The 14,167-nt window shown below is 35.2% G+C and overlaps 1 protein-coding gene and 1 pseudogene across 1 annotated transcript in view; both read left to right on the forward strand.

Moving 5' to 3' along the window:
• Positions 1 to 14,167, forward strand: part of LOC145283560 (uncharacterized) — an 84,681-nt gene that overhangs the window by 39,455 nt on the left and 31,059 nt on the right. Inside the window, exons 4-8 of the mRNA XM_080132452.1 lie at positions 1,288 to 1,326; positions 1,979 to 2,005; positions 4,287 to 4,504; positions 9,719 to 9,863; positions 13,133 to 13,447. Of these exons, the coding sequence (XP_079988578.1) occupies positions 1,288 to 1,326; positions 1,979 to 2,005; positions 4,287 to 4,504; positions 9,719 to 9,863; positions 13,133 to 13,447 (744 nt within the window). The remainder of the gene's footprint in view (positions 1 to 1,287; positions 1,327 to 1,978; positions 2,006 to 4,286; positions 4,505 to 9,718; positions 9,864 to 13,132; positions 13,448 to 14,167) is intronic.
• Positions 2,528 to 2,644, forward strand: LOC145284952 (5S ribosomal RNA; annotated as a pseudogene).

Genomic DNA, 14,167 nt, shown 5'->3' on the forward strand with positions numbered 1-14,167 from the left:
GAAACTCATGGTGATAATGTCCCATCATATGACCTAGTAAAACGCTGGCATCGTGAATTCAAACATGGCCGGGAGTCTGTGGAAACAGCTCCCAGACCTGGTCGCCCCCCCCCTTCTGCCATTGATGAGGCATCTGTCCGTCAAGTTGAGGCTGCCATTTTGGAAGATCGATGCATTACTAATAGCCTAAGATGTCAAGATTAGTACAGGGTGTGTGGAAACTATCATTCATGATCATTTGCATATGCATAAGGTGTCTGCCAGATGGATTCCCAGGTTGCTCACACCATTCTAGAAGCGAGAACGCGTCGAGTGCTCGAGGATGAATTTGGAGATGTGCCAACAAGATGAGTCAAAGTTTTTCAGAAGACTGATTACACAGGATGAAACCTGGATCCATCACTATGATCCAGAGATCAAAGCCCAGTCAATGCAGTGGAAGCACTTGGACTCACCACCTCCAAAGAAGGCAAGGGTGTAGCCCTCCGCTGGCAAGGTCATGCTCACAGTCTTCTGGGACCAGGACGGAGTAGTGATGACAGATGTCCTGGCAAAGGGTACCATAATTACAGGAGCCTATTATGCTTAACTTTTGAGGAAATTAAGGGAAGCTATCAAAATCAAGAGGCGGGGCAAGATCATCAAAGCACGGGCATGTGGTTATGAAATCTCCCCATCCTCCCTACTCTCCTGACCTTGCACCCTCTGACTTTCACCTCTCTCCAGCCATGAATTTGTTTTTAGAAGGAAAGCGTTTCCCAGATGATGCAGCCTTGATTTCTGAAGTCACGTCGTGGTTGGAGGACCAACCTGGGGTGTTCTACAAAAACGGTCTCCAGAGCTGCATCAAACGATAGGAGAAATACATAACTGTGGATGGTTCCTATGTAGAGAAAGACTAATAACTGTGCCAAGTTTCGTTGCTCTACTACTATGGGAAGTGGGTCAGGGGCATTACTTATTGCACGCCCCTCGTACAGTGGCGCAAATCCGATCTCGCTCGTTGAACATTGTGTCACTTTCAGACATGATAGAAGTTTCCTATCGCTTTTGGGATTTGTACATAACGTAGATGGTCTGCAACGAAATAAATGAAAACCGGTTTTCATCAAACGGAAATGAAATCATGTCGTCTTTTCTATGGCGATAATTTTATCGTTCTACTCTGTATTTCCAACTTAAGCGTAATTCTTTTTTGAATATTAAATTAATGTATCTTGTAAAATAACTACTAATCCATTGTTTACAGCTTCAAATATCAATTCTATTTTTCTTTTGTTGTTTTAGTTGCTGATGTCTCCAGTGCCCAGTTTTACCCACCTAATCGTAAGAAACATATTACCATTCATTTATTATTACATCACATACCTTACAAATAATACACATTAAATACAGTACATTCATATATCGTTCAGGTGTTTATCGTGCCAAAAGACGAATAAATGGAGTTCTTCTTCCACTCATCTCCTGTGAGTTTCCTGGGCGCCATCTTGTATCTTCATTTGGTCAAGAAGATGTTAACACTATAACGCAGCTTTTTATAAACTGCTCGAAGTCTTTTATTTGACCGGAACTGAAGTTCAAAAACAGCAGTTTTTATTTATACACAGCTCCATTCAAAGCCGGGTTCCTATTAGTTCCCTTATTATACGTCCGTACCATTCGACGTTTTACTTCTGAAGAAGACGACCGTTATCATCTAACTTTCGCAGTGACATCACTTGCCTTTTCTTTCATTATGCAATAAGGTGAATGAATCTTATGAATAAAGAAGAAAAATGTTTAAACTCAAAAACTTTTTCCTATTTAAAATAACGTATGTATATACAGGCATTTTAGATTTTATGTTTTAATATATAATTACTACTCTCATTCCTAGAATCGCCGTGTGCCTGTTCTATTTATATCAGTACATGATATTATATTTTGTGATGCTTTGAAGAAATCCACTTCTCATTAAAACTTTTTTCAATTTCAGCATATCTTCATCCTCCTGTTCTACCAGGTATGTTTTTCTTACTCTTGTTCATATATATATATATATATATATATATATATATATATATATATATATATAATAATGCTGTGTGTGTGTGTGTGTGTGTGTGTGTGTGTGTGTGTGTGTGGTCACGAATAGGCTCCTATATGGAATTCAATGACGCATCTCTGCTTTTGACGTACGTCTATGATAGAGGTTGCTTTCTTAGAGTCTCATACCGTCAATATCTGCAAGATGAACCTTTCAAGTAATGAGCGTATTTGATCTATTCGGACGGAATAATAATAGGAGGCATTACTTTTAGAACATCCCTTGATGCGCTTTGTGTAAACAAATTGAGCTTAGGTATTTTGACAGTGTCAAAACACTGTTAATTCACTGCCCGCATAGCAGTAGCCGAATAGCGCATTGGTTAGGAGCTCTGACTGTCGTTTGTCGTCGGGTTTCGATTCTGGCTTGAGATAGTTGATTGTCTAGCACTGATGAGTTGTGAAACAGCGAAACAGTACTGTATGTGGATGGCTATATATATACGGCATAATCGCGTTGACACACCGGTTCTCGTCAGATCACCAAAGTTAAGTAACGTTGAGCCTGGTTAGTATCAGGTGGGTGACCATTTGGGAATTCTAGGCGCTGTATGTGCTCTCTGCTTTGTTTCCAGTCGTCCTGTACTTCACTTGCCACTGGTATTTAACAATGTCGTCTCAGGAGAGGTGTGGTTGGAGATTGCGCACTTCCTGTCACAAAAATTTCACGCGCAAGCAACCCTTCGTGGGTATCCATAGTCTGTCCAAGACTGAAAGAACCTGCATATATATATATATATATATATATATATATATATATATATATATATATATATATATATATATATATATATATAAGAATAACAGTTTAGCTACATTCCAAACTGCTTTAAAAAAAGGAAATGCTTTCCATCTCCATAAAAACCTCATCGACTTTACTAGTGTTTTAAAGTGCTGCTGATCAGCCTTTTACAACTCAGTCTCCTCTGCATTATTAGTAGTTGTTTGAATATGTGATGAACCAGGAAATTGTGAATAATCACAACAAAGGCAATCTATGTTGGAACAAGCGTCGTTGGAACAAATTCCGCCTTGGAAGATCAGCAGCTGACGTATTGACTGTAATATCAAATAGGACTAGTGAACCTATCGACGAGATTTTTATTACTAGAGCGATAAGACACAATACCATGGGAACGTTTACCAGCTGACTGCAACATAGTTGCCTTCAAGTCCAATGTCAACAAATACTTAAGTCGTCCTAAACCATACCCTTTTTCATCGATTATATACGGAATAATCACGTGGACGCACAAGTTCTTCTTAGATCATTGAAGTGAAGTCACATTGAGCTGGGTCAGTAGCAGATGGGTGACTATTTAGGAATACCATGTGCTGTACAAGGACAGCGTCATCTTCCTGCTAAATTAATAAATAAATAAAACTGCAAAAACTAACGTTGTTTAAATTATATCACCTAAACGAGATGGACATGCGACTGAATTTGATATTCCTAATGAAATTTCTTCCTTTAGATGAAACCGGTTACCCTCTCCTGCACTAGGACTTATCACCCATTGTTTCCAATATCCGCATAGTAATGTTCTATATCTAATTGATACTTGCATTAACCCTTATCTTCGAGTTGTTGGTTGGTTTTGATAAATATATAAAAATATGCCCGTCAGTTAACGCGTTGCGGAAATTATAACGAAAGGGGTAGATAAGATGCCGAAAAAACGTAAACATTAAATATTTATTTACTTATTTAGTTGTCTTTTGTTTTCTTTTTGTTTTGATTTTTGGGGGTTTTTTGTTTGTTTGTTTGTTTGTTTGTTTTTGTTTTTTTTTGTTTTTCATTTTATCTTAATTTCTTTCTTTATTGTAAACTAGTAGGAAAATTGATCGTGATAGAATGAGGATCACTACGGAATGGAAATATAAAATTGTCGTCCTTTTCTATATATGTTCTGTCATCATGAAACCTTTACCCCGTACTTAGTGGTAGTATAATATATGTTCTGTTGTTGTGATACTATCCTCCCATGCATTGCATCCTCCTAAAGGGCACGTATAGTTTAATATATGTTTGCTTGTCATGATACAATCCTCCCCAGCATTACCTCCTTTTTTTTCTTTTTTTGTGGAGGGTTATAGTATATGCCTTATTTTTATTATAAAACATTAGATTTGTTTTTAGCGATTCTTGTATCATGTTTATATTTATATGCTATTTCATTACAATTCAATCGTTGCAGTGTTTCCACCGGGCGAGATGAAAGCGCCAACTAACTGGGTTATACCAATGCTCAGTGATTTTAACTGGAACAAGCTGATGCATGAGGCGAATCTTAAACATCAACTCGATAAAGTGCTAGCTGAGGTGAAGAATCTGACGCATAATGCAGCCGTTTCCGCAACAAAATTTCAGCAAATTGCTATGAACCATGAAGACATTTACAACTTGATGCATCACGTAAGTTGACAAAAATCTTATGTTTAAGTTTTTTAGATGAGGACTGATAATTTGGATTATTTGGATTATTCGGACTACTGTTCTCCTCTTGGATCATTCTCATGTAATGTGATGAGGCTAGGTTTGTTTAGATAATCCTAGATTCTTGTCGAACTCAAAATCTTTATTTCGAACTCACAAATGTGTACCGAATTTGGAACTGAATCCTTTATTTAATGCACTGCAGTCGATTGTTTTCGTTACGTCAGCCATGCTCGGGTAGAAATCTTAAATATACCTTAATTATATCCTTCATATCGCCTATAATTAGAACTTTATCCGTTTGCCGCTTGTTCTTGTGATATGACTTAAGACCTCTATCTGGTCATGGCTGACTGAACGAGAACAATCTACCATCGTGGATTCGAAATTCCATACAGATTCCCGATTTCGATATGAAGCTTCCCAAGTTGGACAAAACGCACCTGTAAGTAATTAAAGGTTACATCAGCCAAAACATATAAGATGAGAATAGTAGTCCGAATAATACCAATGATATAAAAACGTCGTTAATTACAAAGCCTGAATCATTATTTACATGCAATGTCGGTGTTAGGGACACATGTTCATCCGTCTTAGTGTTAATGAGAGTTAGACTAGGGGTAGGGGCGCTAAATATGAAGATTTTTTCCGATCATTTTGCACTTAACTATTCTCCCCTTAATCACTATGACCCCACGTACCTTACGCATTAAGCAAATTTTTATTTTTATGACTACATATAAATGAAATTATCAAACAAGTAACGAAAGTTCTCGGTTTTGAGATAATGAAATTGTTTAGGCCTTCAAATAAAAATAACTAAACTAAATACATTTTAATGGGGATAATGTTTCGGAATATGTAAAATGGAGATTGATAACCTGTGTTACTCGAACTACTATTATCATTTTGAATGTTATTCTAACTACCCTTTTCAGGTACATCTTGTTGAATTTGGGAATCTATCGAATTTCGAAATGAATCCTTTATTTAATCCAAGGAGGTAGATTGTTTTCGTTTCATCAGACATGGTCGGATAAGAGTCTTAAGTAATTCTTAAATGTATTCTTAGTATCATTTGTGCTGAATATTGACCATTCAACATCCAGAAAACTGTCAGTTTGAACTGATTATAGTTAGCACTTTATCCGCTGTGCCACGGATCCATTACTTAAATTTTGTCTAACTAACGCTATCGCGACGAAACAAACAAAATAGAAAATTTATAATTATTATTATTATTATTAGTAGTAGTAGTAGTAGTAGTAGTAGTAGTAGTAGTAGTAGTAGTACCACCACATACTTCCTTACCTATATATAACTACAATAGCGCACGTGTTCTTTTGTGTGTCACGCTTACACCCGGGTCGTTTAATTGTTATGCACTTCCATTTCTTGTTATAAATAATTTTATCAAGAATTCTTCATAAGTTTTTGGTTTCGGTTTCGATTATAACTAACGGCCCTCCAGTAATCTAGTTTTTCGGTTTCGATTATAACTGATGACACTTAAGTCATCTACTTTTTTTATAAATTATTTTATCAAGAATTCTTTATGAGTTTTGGTTTCGGTTTCGATTATACCTGATGGCACTCCAGTAATCTATTTTTTGTTATAAATAATTTTATCAAGAATTATTCATAAGTTTTGGTTTCGGTTTCGATTTCGATTATGCTTAAGGAATACAAGTGTATATATATATATATATATATATATATATATATATATATATATATATATATATATATATATATATATATATATACTAGCATGGGTGCCCGGCGTTGCCCAGGTGTTTGGAGGTGTATACTGAGACAAAAAAAAACGGTCAATTTTTTTTAATTTGACCCCTATCATGACCCCTTAACATTTATTGTTTTGGGCTCAAATCAAGTTATTAAGTTAGATCCATGTCCAAGGAACTTATATCTGAAATTTCAAGTGTTTAGGCTCCAAATTGTCGGAGGAGTTTGGTAGAGTTCTCAAAGGTCAAATCGTTAAATTTTGACCCCCTTAACAGTCAAATTTATGGCCGAAACCCGATGACGTAGATTTTCCCAAATCTCAGTACCCTATATATCAAATTTCGAGTCTGTAGACAGAGTTAAATTTTAAGGGGCCATAATAGGGGTCAAATTTAAAGAAATTTGACTTCTGCGGTCTCTACCAAATTATTGGGTCTAAACATTTCAAATTTTACATAAAGGGTATTCAGACATACAGCAAGCTTTTTAATCAGTTTGGGGGCTAAAATTTGGTTGGCAAAAGGTCAAAGTTTACAGAGCTGAATTTTACAAACTATACCAAACTCCTCTTCGAATTTTGGGTCTAAACACTTGAAATGTTAGATGTGGGTTACTTGGACATGAGTCCAACATTGTAATATAATTTGAGCCCAAAACAATAAATGTTAAGGGGTCAAAATTGGGGTCAAAGTTGAAAAAAATTCGACCTCTACGATCTCTACCAATATTTCTCTATGCTAGTTAAGGAGGCCTATTATATAGAAAGGCATTACCGTACATATTCACACTTTTTAATATATAAATATGCACAAAAAGTTATTAACAGTACATAGGGCCCAAGCACAGCCGGGCGGAATTGCTAGTATATATATATATATATATATATATATATATATATATATATATATATATATATATATATATATATAGTTTTTATTTCGGTTTCGATTCAAACTCATGCACCCATATACTATGGATAGATTTTTTTTATTTTTGAAATCGCAACTTTATTATATATACAAATATAGAGAACATTTACTCTATAATAATATATACGGAATCTGCAAAAATTAAAATATAATATTGAAGCGTACTTTACGGCCGGGCTTTGTCGGGCGTTCGTGCTAGCTTAGATAAATACTTTTGAAGTTTTAACAAAAATCTACAATTATATCAGAGCGTCCTCATTTATACTGACCATCTACAGAATGCCAAAAATCAATATATTACATATGAATGACTCCCCTGTGGAATTTTCACAGGTTCCGCGAGTTAACAATTATTCTGAATGAGAAACCGTTATTTTCGTCTATTTCGCTCTATATTCAAAAACTAATAGAACAGTTTCGTTTTCTTATTTATTTTCGCTTGGCCCATCCTCTCTCTCTCTCTCTCTCTCTCTCTCTCTCTCTCTCTCTCTCTCTCTCTCTCTCTCTCTCTCTCGCGCGCGCGCGCGCACGCGCGTTCACTACCTACCTATCTTTATTTAACTAATCTATATCTATATATCTATAAAAGTGAAAGTTCTGTCTGTCTGTCTGGCTGGCTGGCTGTCTGTCTGTCTGGCTGTGTGCCTGTCTGTGTACATTTTCCTACGCAATAACTCAATTTTCCGTTTACAGGGTCGAAATTTAATACACAGGGTCTGGAAATTTGGGAAAATATTTGTAATCCGTTGTCGGCCAGAAATTTGGCCGTTAATGGAGTCAAAGTTCAACGATTTAACTTTTGAGAACTCTACCAAACTTTTCCGCCAATTTTGGGTATAACACTTGAAATTTTAGAAATAGGTTCTTTGGACATGGATCTAAATTAATAACTTGATTTGAGCCCAAAACAATAAATGTTAAAGGATCATGATAGGGGTCAAAGTTTTTAAAAAAATTGACCTCTGCAGTCTCTACCAAATTACTCAGACAATTTCGGGTCTAAACATTTGAAATTTTACATAAAGGGTATTCAGAGATAGGGCATGCTTTTAATCGGTTTGGGTCGTAAATTTGAGCTACCAATATATAAATGTATGTATGTATGTATGTTTGCATGTCTGCCTAAAACTTTTGACAGAGGCGACGGATTTTCACAAGATCAGTATGGTTTTGAAGCTCGACCCTTCAGACGACAAATATCGAAAAATTGGTTAAAAACATTAATTTCTTCACCTTCAACTGGGCACATTTCTACAGGGAGGGGTCGCTTTTTTCACCGATATTTTCGAAAGTCATCCCCTCTTTTCGCTTGTCTAGCCCTAATTTATACCTACGTCACTTCCGGTTTGGCGGTGGGAGTAACATCAAAGACGTCCAACGTTAACAAATTCCTAACGAACCGCCCCCTTAAGTAAACAGTTCATCAAATCTCCACACTGACGTAATGTACTTGCAATAACCCTTATCCCTGAGTGGCTTCCGGGCCTTGATAAGTGGTGATCACTGTGTAAAAAAAAAAAAAAAAAAAAAAACGTCACGTTTTTTCCCCGTTCTTTTCCTCCTTCGCGGTACGGGTTCGGTCCTGCCTTTCTACTACCACTTTTTATTTATTTATTTATTTTTTTTTTTTTTTTTTTTTTTTTTTTTGCTCAACATAAACCTGCAAACATCCGGGGGCAACGCCGGGCTTAAATGCTAGTTATCGTAAAAAAAAAATCTTGCAAGTAACTGCTTCCATAATAAAACTTTTACGTGATTTATAGAATTAATCAGAAAGCTACCTGGTTTCGTTCTAGTATCCAATTTCAGTCCACACTGATAAATAATGATCGTGTCAGCTCTTTAAATATATTATTCCCGTGATCATGGGTTTCAGATATTAATCGATCATCTTTCTGTTATAATAATAATAAATCCCCCCACCGTATTGCAACATACTCACCCTTTAAGAACCGAAGAAAACTTTTACGTTGCTTGCATGTCCGATATTCTATCATAATAATAAAATGATTTCGATTTTTCTATGATGTATGATGTTGAAAGACATGAAACCGCTCAATGAACTAAGCTAAATAACATCACTGACGATATATATATATATATATATATATATATATATATATATATATAGAGAGAGAGAGAGAGAGAGAGAGAGAGAGAGAGAGAGAGATAGATAGATAGATAGATAGATAGATAGATAGATAGATAGTCGGTCAATTTAGCTCGCATGCGCAGATCATCATATAATGATCACTCTGACACTAAAAACATTTAAAAATAAATGTAAAATAAATGTTCAAATGCAACTATTTTTCGGTTACATAAAATATTGCAAACATTCATGTAAAGTTAGAAATAATGTACTAAAACATTAATGCAATTACACCAAAATAATTTTATTCGGGATAAAGTTACATATAATACACCGATACATTAATAATATTCTATCATTCCATAAACACTTGCGATTAATGATACAGACATGTGTTTAAAAGATAATTTTTACTTTTTATTTCAGTTCGCTGAGATCCTAAGATATCATCCTGACTGGAAAGTTATGGCGCAACCGTACATTCAACAACATCATTTGTCACCGAAATATTTGGATATGTTCGAGCAGATGATGTTGTTCTTCCTTCTTCACAACTTTCCTGGTCATCACAGTAAGTAGATCACAACAAACTTTGTTTATTACTAAATTCTATATTCGTGTGCGACTATATTGGATTATATTATAGTGTTTAGGTATGAGGATCTTGAGATTCAAGTTAATCTATGTAGCGTCTGGTCACTGGATATAATTGACTTTATTGTATCTCGATTGTTGGGGTGGGGAACAGTCTCGGTCACTAAGTGATTTACCATGAGCTGTTACATTTGACCTAATTGTACGCTTGTTGTTGCCTCTTGAATGGCCTAAATTGGAGAAAAGTAAATAAATGAAGTAATAGAAATCAAGGGAAGCGTGGTTAGGCTTTTGGGAATAAAGCGATGATTAAATGTAAGTCAAATGTGAACTTGGGTGAAGTATAATCTCATTTAATATCGAAATTAAGACAGTCAGAATATATTTATTTTGCCGATGATATTCGAAAGAAGTTAATTTTCTGGTCGATATAGTTTTTCAATTGAGATATGAAGCTAACGTTTAAATTTAGTCACATGTGCACGTTTGATATCTAACGTTTGTTGAGATTAAATTTGTGGGTGAAATTCAACAGGTGTGAGATCAAATCGTTTTAGCGTCGTTTAATATTATAGATCTTTTGCGTACATGATTTGTTAGGTGACGCTGAGTTTCGGCAATGTATACATTAACTCAATTATCATATGTATTAATGTCTGTTTGTGTTTCTATGTTTGCTGAGAATATTTTTTATTATTAGTGATGTAGAATGCGTAGTCCTGTGGAAGAAGCCTCATAGTAGATCTATCTCTTAAAACACTTAGAATTTGCAGCCTCCAGACAAACATAACATAATAGAATCGCCCTAAAAGCCCTAAATTTCTCGAAACATTTCATTTTAAATGCTAGAAGAAATGCACTCCGAATTTTCAGCACAAAAATAAAATCTACAAGCATCTCCTCTTCCACACAGACCTATCACCCTACCTATTAGCATGCACAGCAACAATATTTACACTATCTTATCTAAATGTGTGTTCAGAATTATACATTTTCTGTTGACTCTTTTTGTTCTATACAATTTTATTTTCCTTACTCCTTTTTGTGGTTGTTTTTTTTTAATCTTTTTTCACTCCAAGGAAGGCATATTGCCGTTTGGAATGAATTGGGTTACTATTTGAGATCGTGTCTAGCAGGTGACTATGGGAAGTTGAACAGCGGGATATCCACGGTACATTTAAACTTTTGCATGTTAATACAGTCAGAGAAATAGAAAACAGGTAGGATGGAATCTTTCCCTCTACTCGTCACTCACTGAACCCAAATTCTCAGGAAACCGATCCATATGTAAAATTATGTAGTGAATCTAAGGGATTCCAGAGTCTAGCAGTTCGAGGGAAAATACTAGTAGAGTATAAATCTTTCCGGCAACTAGGGACCTCCACAGTGAATGGGTGGAATTTTGATACTTGTTGGGTTAGTCGGAGGTATGGACGTCGAAGGGGGCACAAGTGTTATGAATTTATCAAATCACATTCCATTAAAATACTTGTAAAACATGCACATGTATGAAACATTGTGGCAATGGGACAAAGGTTGAAGCTTGGCTGATAGTGCAGGAACTATTAAATTAAAAAAAAAAAATTATCCTATCTAAGAGTGAGAGATTAGTGGTAGATACCTCAGCCCAGATGTGGCATCAATACTCGATACATGGGTGTATTGTGGTTTTGTAAATATATAGGATACACTCTAGTGTAAATAATTTTCTAGCACGTCAGACTGAGCCAACTTTCTTTGCAGCAACCTTGGCAACGTCCCCAATGTATTTGTTCCAATTCATGTTGCCTGTAAATGTAAAGCCGAAGTGTTTTGGAGAGAGCTCTCAAGTAGGTGGTTGTGAAGGTTTTTTTAGTTAAAAAATAAAGAGGATCTTAATTTTAGCAAGAATTAAATGTTACTATCCGTTTCCGGTCCTATTCCACTATTGATTGAGGGTCGTTTTCTATGGTTTCTGCCATTGTTTTCGATATGTGTACATTTGTTATTCCCTTATGGTTATACATTCTGTTGGCTATTTCTCATTTACACATGCCTTTCAAATGCGATTTGTTTGTATATTATTTTTGTAGGCGTGTATGTTGTAAACAAATAGTCTGTAAACGATAGTTTCTATTTAATCCAGAGTTACTACCAAGCTATCCCATATTCATGAAAGCTTAAAAATCTAGGACCCCACAACTATATATATATATATATATATATATATATATATATATATATATATATATATATATATATATATATATATTGTGGTCTGGTTGGAAGAGGAGATGCTTGTAAATTTTATTTTTGCGTTGAAAATTCCGAGTACATTTCTTCTAGCATTTAAAATGAAATGTTTCGGGAAATTTAGGGCTTTTAGGGAGATTCTATTATGTTATGTTTGTCTGGAGGCTGCAAATTCTAAGGGTTTTAAGAGATAGATCTACTATGAGGCTTCTTCCACAAAACCATGCATTCTACATCACTAATAATAAAAAAAATATTCTCAGCAAACATAGAAACACAAACAGACATTAATACATATTATAATAATTGCAACAATGTATACATTGCCAAACTCAGCGTCCCCTAACAAATCATGTACGCAAAAGATCCATATATCTGTGTGTGTGTGTGTGTGTGTGTGTGTGTGTGTGTGTGTGTGTGTGTGTGTGTGTGTGTGTGTGTGTGTGTGTGTGTGTGTGTGTGTGTGTAGTATCTCCAATTGAGGTGGTTATGCTACTCAGAATAAAAAATCATCCAAACCACGATAGGTGTACCCTCATCTCCCAGTTTGTGTCACAACACATTCCAGTCAGAAAATCAGGTACGTAAACATATCCATCAAAGGATATGTTCTCATAGAACTATACTCGCCTGTATTTAACAAAATATAGACAATATATCGAGGGTAGTATACTGAAATTTGTGCCAGATACCTCAGAGATATTAGGTGGTTGATTAAGTAGGGAGATATGATCGACAAATAAAAAGGTAGACTCCGGGACGAGGAAGTTTCCACCTCAATTCGTACCCGGGACAAGTTCTACTTAACCTATCGACGTGGCATTTGGAGTAATGGTAAATAAGGTGTAAGAGACATCACATCCTATTACTTAATAATACTAAAAGTTGGCCTCGTAGGGTCCATTTATTCTAATGCAACAAAATCGTAAAACCTTTCTAAAGATGACACTGAATCTTCTCCCGTGTTTTGAACTTAACAACTGTTCTTGCTTTTTTTTTTATTTTGCTTCACAGATGTGAAAACGCAGCTTCCCCCTTTTCTTCCACCACCACCACCACCACAACCGCAGCCCTACTATTCACCTTTCGATGTGATGCCCTACCAACCTTACTTTCCCCCCACAAACTGGATGGAAGGATATGGTAACTCGATGTTCGACGCGCCTTACTACGGACCTATGAATGAGCCAAACCACCCTCTGTCACCACTTTCTAATATACTACTTGATATGCCACCAGGTGTTAGTCCAAACATGGGATTCCACTATCCTCCTTTTCCGGTTTCGCCGTGGAATAATTTCCATCATAACGGCCCATCTTCGATGAAACGTAAATATCAATTTATTTCTTTTTTTTTTTTTTTTTTTGTATTATTTGAATTTGTGTGTTTCCTTCTTTTTCTTTATCTTCGTATTTTTTCCTTTCCCCCTCTCTTTACTACTTCTTTTGTCACACTTTCTTTTTACCTTCGTTCAATTTTTCTTTTCCCTTTTATCCATTTTTAACTCTCGCCCTTCTTTTTTCTCTATCTTTACCTTGCCTAAAAGTTCTCTCTCTCTCTCTCTCTCTCTCTCTCTCTCTCTTCCTCTCTTATATCCTTCCTTTCTTTTTTACTGTCTTTTTTCTACTTTTCTTCTTCTTCAATTCATCTCTTGCTTTTTTTCCTTTTCACCTTCTATTTCTGGCTTTCTCTTCTTTCTTCCTTCCTTCCATTTGTTCTCTTTTCTAATTTTTGTCACTCTTTCTTTTATTCCTTCTTAAATTAGGCCTCCCTGTTTCTCTGCCCTTCTTTTTCAGTCCACCTTTTTCTTTTGTTCTTTCTTTTCTTCATTTCCTTTAACTTTGTTTCTTTTCGATCTTTTAATTCATTTTCTCTGCTTGCTGATCTTTTCATTTAGTTTATATTTTATTTTCTCTTTTTACATCTAGATTTTTTTTTTGTTGAAATATTTTCGAAATAATAATAATAATAATAATAATAATAATAATAATAATAATAATAATAATAATAATATATATATATATATATATATATATATATATATATAT

The sequence above is a fragment of the Euprymna scolopes genome, chromosome 1, assembly GCF_053919585.1.
Source record: "Euprymna scolopes isolate OS-2025 chromosome 1, ASM5391958v1, whole genome shotgun sequence".
NCBI classification, from domain to species: Eukaryota; Metazoa; Mollusca; class Cephalopoda; order Sepiida; family Sepiolidae; genus Euprymna; species Euprymna scolopes.